This window comes from Phaethon aethereus, assembly GCF_964289735.1.
Source record: "Phaethon aethereus genome assembly, chromosome: 16".
NCBI classification, from domain to species: domain Eukaryota; kingdom Metazoa; phylum Chordata; class Aves; order Phaethontiformes; family Phaethontidae; genus Phaethon; species Phaethon aethereus.
The window spans coordinates 16,565,915-16,581,268 of NC_138592.1; the positions used below are offsets into that span (position 1 = coordinate 16,565,915).

At 53.6% G+C, this 15,354-nt stretch overlaps 1 protein-coding gene across 1 annotated transcript in view; it reads left to right on the plus strand.

The window, feature by feature from the left end:
- Window positions 1-6,277: 6,277 nt before the first annotated feature.
- The window catches only part of LOC309410746 (uncharacterized protein), a gene marked incomplete at its 5' end in the record, with an annotated part of 54,225 nt that continues 45,148 nt past the window's right edge, over window positions 6,278-15,354 (plus strand). The window contains 4 exon segments of the mRNA XM_082007192.1: window positions 6,278-6,376; window positions 6,571-6,639; window positions 7,371-7,476; window positions 7,865-8,010. Of these exon segments, the coding sequence (XP_081863318.1) occupies window positions 6,278-6,376; window positions 6,571-6,639; window positions 7,371-7,476; window positions 7,865-8,010 (420 nt within the window).

Below are 15,354 nucleotides of genomic sequence, written 5' to 3' on the forward strand. Positions count from 1 at the left end.
ACAGGACCAAAAGGGAAGTGTTCTGCTATCAGTTTACTAAATTTCCTAGGCCAAGGAGGATATAGAGTCTCCAGAAATAAGGCCCAAATAGGAAAAGAAACAGTAATTTATTTGGGATTTGAAATATCCCAAGGACAGAGACAATTGGGAAATGAAAGAAAAGAAGTTATCCGTCAAATTCCTGAACCAAGTAGCCTGAAAGAATTGAGAACTTTTCTGGGAATGATTGGGTGATGCTGACTTTGAATTTTGGATTATGGATTGTATGTAAAGCCACCGTATGAGGCTTTAAAGGAATCCAAGGATCAGTATCTGACTTGGACACCACAATGTTAGAAATCATTCAAAGAACTGAAAAAGGCATTAATGATGGCACCTGCTCTGGGACTACCTGATGTGACCAAACCTTTTGAGTTGTTTGCACATGAAAGGCAACATCTGGCTCTTGGAGTGCTGACGCAACAGCTGGGACCCTGGAGACGACCAGTGAGGTACTTCTCTAAACAACTTGACAACGTGAGTAAAGGATGGCCAGGATGTTTACGTGCTGTGGCAGCAACAGTATTGCTGATCCAAGAAGCTCGAAAATTGACCATGGGTCAAAAGACGGTGGTGTACGTACCGCATATGGTAATAACTGTTCTAGAGCAAAAGGGGGGGGTCACTGGCTATCCCCCAGCAGAATGCTGAAGTATCAGGTTGTCCTATTGGAACAAGATGATGTGGAATTGAAAACCACACCGATTGTTAATCCAGCAATCCAATATTTTTGTCAACAGAGAATCCAACAGGAAATTTGGAACATGATTGTTTGTTAACTATTGAACAAGTTTATTCCAGCAGACCAGATCTGAGAGATGAACCCCTAGAAAACCCTGATCTGGAGCTATATACAGATGGAAGCAGTTTCGTACGAGAAGGAAAACGAATGGCTGGATATGCTGTCATCACCACCTCTGAGGTACTGGAATCAAGGACACTATCTGTAAGTACCTCAGCACAGAAAGCAGAATTGGTGGCATTGAGGCGGGCTCTGCAAATAGCTGAAGGAAGAAGGGTGAATATTTGGACTGATTCTAAATATGCATTTGGTGTGATCCATGCTCATGGAGCCCTCTGGCAAGAAAGGGGACTGCTGTCAGCCCAAGGAACATCAATAAAGTATAAAGAAGAAATTCTCCAACTCCTGGAAGATGTGCAGAGGCCGAAAGAAGTGGCGGTAATGCATTGTAAAGCTCATCAATTTGGTCAGACGGCTGTAAATATAGGTAATCGATTGGCAGACAAAGCTGCAAAAGAGGCCGCAGAACGAGGTATCCTTGCACTAGTACCAGTAAAACAAAAAAACAGGTGATAGTAACCCTGCAAATTATGACATAACTCACAGAGGAAAAACATGAACAAACACACTGGGGAGTAGATGCTATGGTTTCAAGTTTAAAAACATCTGTAGTATGTGTAGGAATGACAGGAATAGTTAAATCAATAATAGCTAAATGTCCAATCTGCCTTAAAAATAACGCCATGAACCAAAAGAGGCCACCTCTAGGAATGATAAAACAAGGAAATTCTTCAGGAGATTATTGGCAAATTGATTTCTCTGAGTTACCCAGTCAGAATGGGTACAGGTATTTATTAGTACTAATGGATACATTTTCTGGATGGCCGGAGGCCTTCCCTTACCGCACCAACAAAGCTAGAGAGGGAGTTAAAGTGTTGTTGAAGGAAATAATACCAAGATTTGGAATGCCATTGGGAATGTCTTCTGATAGGGGACCACACTTTGTGGCAGATGTAGTTCAATAGTTCAGTAAAGTTTTGGGTATAAAATGGGACTTATATACCCCTTGGATGCCACAATCGAGTGGAAAAATTGAGAGATTGAATCAAATGTTGAAAAGACAAATAAGTAAAATTTGTCAGGAAACATCTTTGAAGTGGCCACAGGCTTTACCACTAGCTCTCTTGAAAATCAGGATCCAACCAAGATCAAGAGACGGTATAAGTCCATATGAAGTCCTGTATGGTAAACTGTACCAGACTCCTTTAATCCCAGGGGATATGAAGGTAGCTGGGGAAACTGATTTGCAAGTGTATCTAATTTCTTTAGGAAAAGTCCTTGGAGCACTTTGGAGATATATTGTGCTGACTAGGTCACTTGCCTGTACATCAGTATCAGCCAGGTGATCTTTAAACTTGGAACTCTGAACCACTGCAGGAAAAGTGGAGGGGACCATTCTAGGTACTGTTAACAACTTATACTGCAATCAAGGTTGGAGGAGTGGAACCGGGGATACACGACACCCGAGTGAAGAAAGCCCCGTCATGGAAGGTCATCAATAGGGATTCAGAGACTGCAAAGTTGATTTTAAAACATGTTTAAGAAATTATCATTGGAAAATATGGAAAAATGGGTTTTGATTTGGAAACTGATGATGTTGGGAGCGTTATTTGAGATGATAATAGATCAATTGGAAGGGAGAGTGAAGCAGAGCAGCTAATATACATTCCAAGGAGAACTCCAGAAGAAAATTTAATGGTAGGATTGATAAAAGAATTTGCAAATTTACAAAATGTAACCCAAATAACCGCATGTCTTCCAATTCCAAGAGCAGTAGGTGAATCAATTCCATGGGGAATCTTAACAACAAATTTGAGTGCAGTAAGCACAAGGGATAAACAATTATGCAAAGAAATAAGTAGAGGCCTCCCTGTACATGATCCCGAGGAAGCTGGACGTGTAGTCCATAATTGTGAAAATCAGACTAAGCTAGAGGCAGAGGCTGCATGGGATTCAGTGTGGTCTATGACTATTCTATCTCAATTTCAACATATGGCTAATACTTCATGGTGTTTTGCCTGGGACGGAACAATCTTTACAGTTTTCCCATCAGTTAATGACAGGGGAACCACATCCAGGGAAAAGGAAGACATAGTACCCTGGTGGAATTGTAAAAAGATATGTAATTGCAGTGCAGTTGATAGAGCAGTCCAAGAAGTTCCTCCCTTAGCAGCTGCATTGAAATATGAGTGTTAGTGCAGAGGACTCAAGAACGATTTAAATTTGACTAGTGTATATAAAATTAGAAAGGGATCAATATTTAGTTGTAGAAGATCTACAGTTCAGAACCCAGGACATTTAGTTTGGGCAATGAGTGATGGAACTTGGACCACCCATTTACCAATGGACGGGAAAGTAAAACAAATTACTTTAGGAATGCCAAGATTATGTCCAATCTGAAAGAAATCTTCCTTTAGGGGAGATTCTGAAAATTTTAACTTTATGGACAAAAAGATCACAAATTGATGATGATGATTGGAATGAACCCTCGACAGGAGTGAAACTTGGATGAGCCTTAGAATCCTTATTGACTCCCTTGGCAACTTACAGGAATAGGGATTGGTTATATAAGTTGACAGGTCAAGTGAAAAGATTAGCCAAAATAATGAGGAAAGGATTTAAACAACTAAATTTACAGTTACAAGCCACTTTGAAGATGACCCTACAAAATAGGATAGCTCTAGATATGCTCTTACTAAAAGAACATGGAGTTTGTGGATACCTGAGGGATAGGATAGATCATTGTTGCATAGATATCCCAAATGTTACCCAGGATGTTGAATATGATTTGGACTTATTGAGAAAAATAGAAAAGGATACTCAGGAAATGCAACAAGACATGCAAGAAAATTGGTTTGATAAAATTTTCAGTGGATAGGGATAAAACTTGAGTTCTTGGGTGAAGTCCTTTAATTGATACTGTGTTATTATTATTAATAATATCTTTGAGAATATTATTCATTTATCATTGTTTGAAAAAGAAATTTACAAAAAGAGCTACCATTGATAGCAGAATTACACTTGCATTGACTACAAAACACCAAAATTTAAATGGACTAACTAATAATGCTCCTACCATCATACAATAAAGTGATTGAATGTTAATAAGGAAATTAATTTGTAATGGAAGTATTGAAAAGAAATTATTTCAAAACTTCCAAAGGGGGGAAATGTAACCAAGGTGGTAGAGAATTAAAATAAAATAGGGTTAGAAAATAGGTTTGTGAATTTGTAGAAAGTTGTAACTGTAAGAACATTATGCACCAGCAATGCTGCTCGAGAACCCACCTAACCCTTCTCATCTTGATTTAATTATCAAGGAGTTAAGTGTAACGTTGTGATCATGGTATTATGTTTTGTTCTAATAACAAGTAGTCAGAAAGAAGGAACACCTTGGTCAGTTCTACGGTCCGGTGGGTAGGTAATTATTCATTCTATAGTCTTGTCTTAAAACAAAGGACTGCGGGGTGAATGATTGCATACTGGACCGATAGCCTGTGAATATCTATTTAGTGTTGCCAAGCTTAAGTGAACTTTGTAGGAAAGGTAATTCCGGCAGGGGGAGATCGCGACCACCGACTCAGAGACCACCCACTCAAGAAACCCTCCGACTCAAAAGATTAAGGAAGTAAAATCCCAAGAAATTATAGTGAGCATGCGTGGTCATTTACATGGTAGGCGAGGAATACTTAACCAATCATTGTATGGACACTTGATGAATATGTATTAATCTTGCCTATAAATGTTTGATTTTTGAACTGATCGAGCGAACACGATTTAGGAGGAGCTATCCCCCGTGTTCCCGGCGCCGTGAATAAAGAATGCCTGCCTTTTAACACTACATTGGTGTTACGAGGTTTATTCCCGATTTCGGTGACAGCTCCACAGCCGGTCCCGCGGTTAAGCAGAGAGTCTCCTGCCTGGCTCGCCAAAACTGACGTGCGGAAAACAGACTCCACAATCTGTAAGATTGTAAAGTAGGTACGTTTATTCAGCGCTGGGCAGCACGGGGGGGTAGTCCCACCAAAAACCGTGCGCGCCCAACGCGGCACTTACTTCAAATATATACAGCAAAGTGTTGCATATACATAAAGTTTAGCAATATACCTATACATATGCATGATCTATCCCCGCTTCGTATTAAAATGAGTTCTCCTCCCATCTGCGCTTGCGTGTTGCCTCCTGGTGGTGGTCGTCGGGGGTCGTGGGGATGAAGGCCGGTGGTTCCTCTTCATCACCGCTAGTAACCTTTTGACTTTGCGCAGGCTCCGTTGTTTTTTGGCTTCTATCCAAACTGCAGAGCTAGTTTCTTGAGGTAAGTTCTTAATTCTTATCAGGGACCGTCCTTGTGAGGAGCCACAAATCTTCTTGCTCCTTTCAGTTTATCAGGACCTGTCTTTGGGAGGAACTACAGTTCTCCTGCTTTAACTACTTCACACAATAGCTAACAAGATTTCAAGCTTCATCTACTAATTAACTGCTAAGATTCCCTTAACCCCTCCTCTCATTGGGAGCGGATCCAACAGCAGCCGGACTGCTGAGGCTGTGGCGCTTCCCAGAGAGATGCGGGGGACGCCCGCAGCGTGCCAGAGCAGGGAGGAGGAGCACCCTGGCCAGGGAACTAGCCCTTTTTCTTGATTAGCTCGCAAGCGCAGGAATTAAGCGTTACTTAAGTAAGTGTAAGCTCTGCAGCCTCAGGGCTTGAGTGGCGGATAAGGGAATCCACGTAACAGCCTGGTCTGGGCAAAGGGCACTGAGCCCCGCTTGCCGTGTGTGTTTGTTGTCTTTCTTCACGAGCTGCTGACAGCGAGCTTCAGTCACAGAGCAGGCTGTCCTGGCAGTGGGTTTGCAGTTCTGTCTGCCACAGCGTGTTTTCTCTTTTCTGCTTGCAGCCCGTCCCGTTCGTGCTGCAACCGGGGAGACGAAGCGCCAGCGACGCCACCCGCGGAGCTCTGGGTTTCGCACCAGACGGGGCCTCCTGCTCCAGCGCAGCCAAGGGCTGAAGCTTGAGCTTTCAGCCGAAAGCTGCCGCTGCTCCGCGGGCTGCCCTGGCCGAGGGAGCTTCCCCGTGCCGCCGCGGTGCCAGCCCCCCCGCCCCAGGGTGCCCACACGCCCCATCGCCGCCCCGGTGCCAGGGGCTGCCCGCAGCGCTCTCCGCGGCCGGTAACGGTCTCCGCGCAGAACGCGCCGGAGCAAACCGCTGCCTGGGCGGCCTCTCCCCCGCGGCAGCCCCGCAGCCCGGCGCGGCACCGTCAGCGAGGAGCGAGAAGGGAAGCGCTGCCACAGAGCGGCCCCGAGCGAGCCCGGCGCTCCCGGCCCGCGGCCCGGGGCCGCCTGAGCTCGGTCCGCCGGGGCCGGCCGCGGAGCGGCCCCCGCCGCGGGGCCCGTCAGGCGGCGGAGCCCCGCGGGCGGCGGGCCCGGCGGGCGAGCGGGGCCATGGCGGCGCGGAGCCAGGCCTCCCTGCGGCGCCGGCTGCAGAGCTCGCAGGAGGCGCGGCAGCGCCAAGCGGTGCCGGTGCGGCTGCTACAGGCGAAGGTGAGGAACGCGGGCGCCTGCCCGGCCCGTGTCGGGAGCTGCCCCGGGCCGCCACGGCTCCCTGTTGCCCGTGTGGGCAGCGCCGGGCAGGGCCCGGTGCTGGGGCTGTCGGGACCGGGAGAAAAGCCGGGGCGGGAGGAGCCGAGCCCCTCAGAGGCTGCAGCCGCTCATGGCCACTGCGTGTGCCCATCCAGGTCCTGCAGTACCGGGCTCGGTGTCGAGAGCTGGAGCGGCGAGCGGGAGCAGCAGGGGTGAGTGTGCAGGTTGCGGACGAGAGGTCGCCTGCGTAGCATTCGTTGACGCAGACAGCACAAAGCTCCCCGAAGCCGGGGCAGAGGAAAACGAGGTTCTGCCACCTGAGGCTGGAAGGAAGCGCTGTACGGTTGCCCGTCGGTGGTTTGTCTGGTTGCCGCGCGTAGAGCAGCCGGTAGGCCCAGAAATGCCCATCCAGAAAAGCCTGTCAGGAAGGCTAAAAGCCGCAGAAGGCTAAAAGCTGCGTGCAAGAGGGCTTTGCTGCTGGAGCAGCGTTTGTCCTAGGTCTCGGGAGAGGGCTGTGCTGCCTGGTACGCTACATGGCTGTCTCTGAAAAAGAGCCGCTTGAAACATGGCACGTTGGAAGGCGAGAATGCTGGCGTTCGACATGCAGAGCCGGCTCTGCGCTTTTCTTTCCGCTTCACGGCTAAAGTGAACCCAGGGAACGAAGGGCAGGAGAGTGGGAGAGCGTTCCCGGGCTTCGGGTCGAAGTGAGCGCTCGCGGTCATGAGCTGAGGATGCCTCGCTGTGAGAGTGCAACAGTGGGAGACTGAGGAGAGCTGCTGCCATTAGCTAGTAACGCCCCTCCCCTCCCTTCCTGTCCGTAGTCACGACACTGTTACGCCGGGAAGGAGCCCCGAGCTCCTGAGATGATAGCCAGCAAAGGGAGGGGAAAGCGATGGGTGCTGACGGGAGCGAAGGGAACAGGAGAATTTGACTAAACATGTCCTTTCTCCTTCAGGGCTCCCTTGCAGGCAGGTGGGAAGCCGCCGAAGAGCACAGCCTGGAGAAAGCACTGCTTCAGTGGGAAGAGGAGCAGCAAAGGTACCAGGAAGGAGTGGTACTTGGTACCCTGGATGCTCGTGGAAGTGAGGGGAAACCTGTCAGTGATACCTGGTCACCCCAGGGGAAGCGGCTGGGCAAGCGGCTTTGAAAGGAGAAAGGTCCACAGTCTGTTTTCCGTGGGGCAGTCCTAGGAGTGTGTGCCGAACAGCTCTGTTTTGGGCGGGGGGCTATTCCGGGCGACCTCCAAAGGACCCTTTCCAGCCTAAGCAAATGAGTTTGCCCTCACAGAGAGCTCTCAGTTAATGCTAGAAAGCACTTCTACTGCCTCTCGGTTTGACAACACAGTCTGTGTGGAGGGAGCTGGGAAATGACGGGGATGCTGCTTGTGGATAGCAGTTGTTCAGAGGCCTCATTGCTGTTTCTCCCTTTCCAAGGTTTTCCTGGTCAAAGTGAACACTGTCCTGCGGGAGCACCTCGATAAAGCGAATGAGGTTAATTCAGCCCTCGGAGAAGATGTTGGAGAACTGACGGCGGATTGGATGAGGGCCCGGCAGGAGCTGGAATTGAGGGAGAGTGAATGGCGCGCTGAACGTGAGGTAAGGAGCGGCTACGGGAGCGTCACGGGCGATGCCAGGGTGGAATGCGAGTGCGTTTTATTTGTGGCCTAGAGGACTTGCTGTGGGAAGGTTGTGGCTTTGTTGAGGCTGTGTTGGTGTTGACGAGCAGAAGCCAGGGGTGTGAGATGGAGGAGTGTCAGCAAATTGTGGTGATGGAAGATGCCCACCTGCTGTGAGCGTACTGCTCGGTCTTGGAGGCAAATGCTTGCTGTTGCTGGGCACTGCAGGGCAGTCACAGAGGACCGCTCGTCTTTTTAATAGTCCTGAGGTGTCTGTCTAGAGCAGTGGAGACCAGAGAGGACTGTGTGCTTTGAGGTTCAGAGGAGCCAGCAGAAGAACAAGGCAGGCCTCCCTTACCTCCCGTAACAGCCTGTTGGCAGGAAATCTGACGCGGGTCTCAGAGGGGCTTGTTTTTGTCTTCCTCCACCACGACCGCTGGACACCTCGGCAAGGCGAGAGGAGGAATCGTGATCAGTTTGCTTTGCTGCCGTCCACTCCTGCAGGAGGAGCGTGGACGTTCCCTTCTTGGCAGTCAGGTGGCAGGTCTGCTGAGGATGCTTCTGTGGTGGCTCCTGAGCCCTTGATGCCCCTGTTGCAGTGGTTGCTAAAGGAGACCTGGGGATGGTGGCTGTAGTCTCTCCTGTGTAGAGAGACTTGTGCAGTGGCAGCGAAGGCTGACTTGGCATTTCTTTTTGTCTTTGCACGTTCAGCTTTATGACAGCTACTTAAGGGGTGAAGATGACCGTCTCCTCGGCCTGTGGCGCCAGGCGGTAACCTTCCGCCGTCATTTCCTGGCAACGAAGACTGCCACTGACTGGTGAGTAGAAGCTAAGGCTAGAGCTCTTGCAGAAGAGCTGTAGCTTCCCTTCACACCTGCTTTTGGAGCCGCGATGTTAACGTTAGTTGCGGCTACAGCTCGGATTTCTCCTAAAGCATTAAGCGTGCTTTAGGCTATTTTCAGAACCGTTTTTGTTCGATGCTGGTTTTCAGCTAAAGCTGAGGGGCTCGGGCTAGAAGCAATGCAGGGGCCCTAAACAGGTGACTTGACTATGGTGATGTTTGGTGATTCACAGAGACACGGGCGAGTGTGGACACATTGGAAGAGACTCACCAGCGCTATGCATGCCGCACGTAGAGCAGTCCCTTTTACAGAATGATGAAAATCTGCCTTAAATCTCACTGAGTTGCTTTTCCCGCTGCTCCCGTTGGAGAGGTCGTTCATGGATGTATTTTTTTTCCTTCTCATTCCCAGCTTACATTTATTCTGGTCAGTTTGCATCCGCTTCTTCAGCGCAAGTCCCCGACTTGAGGCTGCTTTGCCCGTGACAGGGAAGAGGTCGGAAAAGGAAAAGGGGGTAAACCCGAGCCAAGCCCGAGCACCTTTGGTGCGGCAGTCCCTTGCGTCTCCTGCCGGTGGGCGAGGATGCCGGCTTGGCTTCACCGAAGCACGGAACAGTCGAGGTGGGAAGGGGCCTGTGGAGATGGCCTCTCAAAGCCCGGTCAGCAAGAGCGGGTGGCCCTCGGGCCTGTCCAAACAGGCCTCCAGGCGGGCCCGCCCCACCGCCCGGTGGACAGCAGCCGGGCGGCGTCTCGGCAACCCAGTGAGGTGACAATGTGGCGACGTGGCAACGCGATGATGGAACGATGCGCGATTGCGCTCTATAGCCGCTGGCTGGGGGACCGGCTGGGGCGGCCGCAGCTGGGTGCCTCTGGAGCGAGAGGTGCCAGCGCAGGGTCGCAGCTCCAGGAGAGCTCTTGGAAGAGGCCATGGAGCGCCGTGTCGCTGCTGGCGTCCGAAAGGCAGACGCAATGCCGAGCGCACCAGGGAAGGGGAGAGAGGTGAGCAGCGGGCCGCTGGAGGGGGCTGGGCCGGGGAGCCTGCGCCATGGGGGGGCTGCTCCGGGCCCTGGGGACGTGCCCTGTCTTGCAAGGGCCGTGCAGGAGGCCTGTTGAGCTAGCGCCTGATTGTCTCTGTCTTCCTAGTGCGGGCACAGAAGACGGGACCCGGGAGAAGGAGCTGCTGGGCTGATGGACCCTAGGCTGCTGGACCTCCCCCTCGGGTTCAAGGTCCCGATGCCGCCCGGCTGCAAGCCTGTCTTCTGCAGGGCAAAGCTGGGGGAAAAGGTAAAGGCAGTAGAAAGGGGTAGAAAAGCTCTGCTCTTTGGCGGGGTCCCCGTCACGCAGAGAAGCCCTCGTGGCCACCTGCCGTACAGCGGCAGCTGCAGCCCTTGCGTCGGACAGGGCTGGGGAGCCGAGGGAAGCGCCTGGCTCCGTGGTGCCGAGAGGAAGGAGGACTTGCCCGTAGTTCCAGGCTGGCCAGAGGTGGATGGAGAAGAGTGTTGGAGTCAGCTCTTCCCACTACCTTTCCCTTTCCACAAGGGCGGCTTGTGGCACCTCCCATTTTGCAATCGGACTGAATTGCCCGAGGAAAAGACCCGGCTGTAGGCACCGCTTCAGCTTAGCTCCTTCCAGCTGCAGCGCCGGGCACAGCCCTCTCACGCCCGCAGTATGCAGCTCCTTGTATTGCTACAGCAACAGTAGACAGCCCCCAGACGGAGGATGGGGGCACAGGGCCGCTTCTCCGTTGGAGAGTCTCGGAAGTAGAGAGACCTTTCCTCTGGGTGGGAAGTAAGCCCGGGATTAGCCTGTACCTCGGAGGTTTGGAAATGCCGCCCTGCGCGAGGGAGGAGCTCGGGGGTGCGTTCGTCTCTGCTGCGCTCTGCTGCCCCGTTCCTAGTCCGGAACATCCCTCTTACAGCTTCACCGGCCCTCGTGCTACTTTGACCTGGGAGATCCCTACTGTCGCCTAACGCGCACAGAGTACAACAGCCTGCATGACCCGCACCTGCGGGTGTACCACAAGCGCAAAGTCAACATCCGGAGGCTGAAGAGAGGGGGTTACGTCACCGCCGACGGCAAAGTAGGTTTGGACGTCGTCGGACTGGTAAAAAGGCTTCCCTCCGAGCGGGGTTCCCCGAGCGCAGAGGGCGGGTGTGCAGGGGAGCAGCTGCCCTCCGAACCGCTGGGTTCGGGCCGTTTCGGGGAAGGCAGTCTGCGTAGCTGGCTTGACAGCACTCGGGGCATTTCTGCCCTCGTCTCTCCGCAGGTGGTTTGCACTCTGAAGGAGTTCAATGAGTACAGGGAGTACCTGGCCAGGCTCAAGCTGGAGGCAGAGAGAAGGTCGAGGCGAGAAGAGGTAGGCAAAGCTCAGTGTTGGCGGGCAGCGGCCGGCGGCGCGCTGCCGAGGGCTGGGGCTTTACTTGCCGCATCTCGGGGAGGCGGTCGGCGCAGAAGAGGCGAGGGCTGTGCTGCTGGGCCGGGCGTTGTGGCGGGGCCAGGACCAGCCGGCTCGGAGCCGAGCTAGCGCAGGGTGCTGGGGCGGGCACGGGCAGGACGGTCACGTGAAGCACGGGGAGGCCGGAGGGAAGCCCTTCTCGTCTGCCCGCGACGCGTGGCTGAAGCAGAGCGCTGGCCCGGGCCCGCGTGAAGCCTCAGCGCGCAGGGGCGTGAGCGCTTGTCCAGGCAACAGCGAGCCACAACCTGCTGTCTCCTTTCAGGAAAGGCTTCGGGAAGAGCTGCCCAAATTAAAGGACGTCCCCAAGCCGCTGGTAGCGAGCAACACATCTTGCCTGGCAGAGTGGCTGCTGCGCCCTCGGAAGCCATCTTGCTCACCTCCGCCCAAGAGCAGAAAGGACTCCCTGAAATCGGGGCGATGCAGAAGAGTGAAAGCAGCCTGCGACGAGGGCCAAACCTGCTCCCAAGCTGAGCTGGGACAGGAAGGTGCCAAGCTGCCCCGGGGGGTCAGTAGCGATGCAGCCAGCGGGTTCCGAGCTGCCTCTGCACAACAACCTGCAGCAGGAGCCCAGAAGCTTGGAGAGGTGGCTGAGACTGTGGTGGAGGAGGTGTTTGAGAGGGTGAAGGCTCCTTGGGATCAGTGTGCCTGGGTTTTAAGGAGGGCTGCCCTGGCGATCAGAGGAACAATGAGCGGCAGCGCCGGAAGAGCAGAGCCGTCGACTTCTCCTCCAGGTTGCTGTCAGGAGGTTGCCCTGCTGGCCAAAGAGCTTGCAGCGAGCGTGTTGGAGAGCTTGGGCAACCGTTTGGCGTCCAGCACACCCAAAGCGTCCGAGCCAGGGCCGGCAGCCAGGCGGAAGGAGCAGCCTGTTGCCGAAGGAGCCAGCCGAGTGGGCAAATGGGAGGAAGAGAAATCGGGGCAGGCGGAAATGGCAGCTTCCGACGGAGCATTTTCAGAGGCTTCCCTTGCCAGGCTCACCAGAGAAGTTGTTGACGGTGTTTGCTGCACCATGGAATCCTTTGTGGCTTCCCCGTTTAAACAACACTCTTGCTGCAGCGATTCCAAAATCCTGGAGCTTCCCAGGGGAAATGTCTCCAATAGGCAGCCGCAGCCACCCCAGACACCTTTCTCAAGGCAGGGTGGGGAAGAAGGACGAGGATTGCCCAGAGCGTCTGAACAGCGGAGCCTGGCAGCAAGCAAGGGAGCAAAGCTGCCTGTGTCGCAACCACTGGCAAACACAACCGCTGCCGATGACTTGCGACTGAGCCGCACGGCTGCCAGGGAGGGCATCCAAACTGCACGGACCCCCAAAGTTCATTTTGGAAGCCGTGTAGCAGAACCGCCAAGACCACGAGATGGAAAGGAGAGCTGTCCCGCTGAGAACGCCCTCCCCGCCACGGGCGCACGCGTTTCCAGACAGCCCGTCCCCCCAGCAGGTCCGAAGCCGCCTGCCCAGACAGGAGCACGGCGCAGATCGGTGCGCGTCACGCACTTGTCCGAGGCGAGCCCCAGCAGCCCGTATGAGAAGCGAGGGCGTTAGTTGGGAGGCTTGTGGACGACGTCCTGAGGAGGCGTGTGGCAAGAGAGGTGCAGAGCCCCTGGGCAGCTCCACCAGGCACCAAGGACAGACCTTACACCCTTGTGCTCGCAATAAAGTGTTCACTCGCAAGTGCTTGCTTGTGCCTACCTTCGTTCAAGCCAGGCCGTACTGGGCCTGGGCGTTTTCCCTGCTATAACCTGTCTCATCCTCTTCCCCCCGACAGCCTCTCTCACGCTAAGGCCCAATTTGACAGGGAATCTTAACCAGGGAGGCGAGAAGTAGCCAGCATTTTTGCCTCGTTTAGCAAGCTTTGCTGCCGGGCTGGTGGAGGGACGGGTCCCGTTCTCGGAAGCCTGCTTTTCACATTGTGTGAAGGGTAATGTTGGTCTTTGCCTCGAGAGCCTTTTTCCAGGGCCCTTTCTCCTCCGACCGAGCTCCCCAAGCGGCTCTGCACGAATACTTCTCGCCGCTCCGGGGACGGCTCTGCCACACGGCGTTTGGGTCTCGTCTGTCCGGAGCCCGGGGACGGGTATATTGCGGAGGCCCAGAATCGTGCACGTGAGCAGGTTCAGGCAGGCGGTGCCAGGGCTCACCCCAAGGGAGCGGGGGGAGCAGCCCCCTCTCTACCGGGAACTCGCTACGCTGCGGTGCCGCAGGCTGGGCCCTTGACCCTGCGAGGTGCAGCATCCCCTGGGGAAGGGAGGCCTTCGGCCCCCCGCGGAGACAAGTCAAACCCTTGGCAGGAAGCAGAGCCTGGCCTGCCCCGCTTGCCCCCAAAGCCCGTTGTCCGTGACGCGCTCAGCACTGGCGGCTGGAGCTGGACCCTGGGTGGCAGCCCATGTGCCCGGTGCCGGCTACTGGCGCGGGGGCGAGTGCCTGCATCTTCCCCAGAGTGTGCGGGGGGAGGTGGGGTGGCTGCTGGGAGATTTGTTGTCTGCCAGCAAACGTCAGGCTGGACCATACTGGGCCATACATACAGGCATACATTGCCCTTGACTGGTTCTCATCCTCAAGCTTCCCACTATCAGACAGCCGCAGGCATCCCAGATGCCTTTCTCAGCATTACAGGAGCAATGTACTCTGGGAGTGACGATGGTGGCAACAGACCAGGCTGGATGGCCGGAGGGCAGCGTCTGGTTCCCTTTACTCAGCACTTGCCCCCCACTTTTGCAGTCGTGCATGCAATTGTAGCTCCCTCATGACAAGAAATACGGTGCTAAACTGATGCGAGTCCTGTGGACCCCCAAGGTGGTGAGGGGGCTGGCATGCACAGCTTGTAATACAGCTTGGCTTGGCTTGCTTAGGCTGGAGACAAGAAGGCTTTGGTGGCCCTGATAGCAGCCTAGCATGGAGCCTCCGAGGTGGTTATCAGGAAGATGGGACCACACTAACACCAGTTGCAGTCCGTGTTGTTAGCAATCACCAGGTGATCTCTTACAGTGTCATGGGCCTGGCTGCTGCTGTGTCAAATGTAACGTTCAGAAGCTTGCAGCACTCAGGTTTATCTTAAGGCAGTGCCACAATCTCGGTGTAGTGCAAAGATTCACCCAAGTCTGTTGCACAGCAGCACAGCATCAATAAGGTTAACAGACTGGCACTGGGACACATTTATACGTGGTAAGGTAGATGGCATAAAAGTGGACTGAAAGTGCCCCCTAAAACTTTAATGCTCATCTTCAGATCTTCACCCCGTTCTGTATCATGAGGAAAATGATCGGCATTGCATTTGTATCTTTGCTTGCTGGGTGCCCTGCCCTACGTATCCTTGTCCCAGGCTCATCTGGGTCATATTGCCCCCAGAGAAACATCTGCTTCCTCCTGCCCTGGGGGTTCCATCATTTGGCATCAGCCAGCACCTGCGTACAGCTGTGCCGCAAAATCTGCTTGGCTCAGTGGCTCAGCTCTGGGTCAGGTTAGCTGGTTGGGTCAGTTCTGGTCAGTCCGTTAAGCCAGTCTGGCAAGTTCAACTTCTCTAGTCAAGCAACGCCTAGCGGCACCAGGCTACGAAAAGCCCAGGCAGGCCCTCGTGCACCAGCAGTTGCTTGCATCAAAACACCCAGCACTTCCCGAGCTTCTCTAGCTGAAGGGTAGCAGAAAGGGAGGACAAGGCAAAGGTCCACTTTCATCTCCCACATGGGAAGGGAGGGGCAAGAGAGCAGCATTTCCATCCGGAGACCTTTGAGAACCCGTAGGTATTACAAGCCAGGCCAGCGCGGACTCCAGCTGAATCTATAGGATAAACAGAACTGTGTACGAATGAGCAGGGCTGGCATGTGCCCCTGGGGCTCTGGGGATGAGCTCCAACTGTTACTCACCATCATTTGCAAGTCACAGGGAACTAAGGGCAGAGTGGAGGAAAGGAGAACAGCAAAGAACCACCTGAAAATCAGTGAGAGGAGAGATTCTGGAAGTGGTTGAACCTTAAAGCCAATATCACATAGGAGGCAAAAGGGAGAGAAAATAAAGTGATTTAGCAGCAACTCTGGGCTAT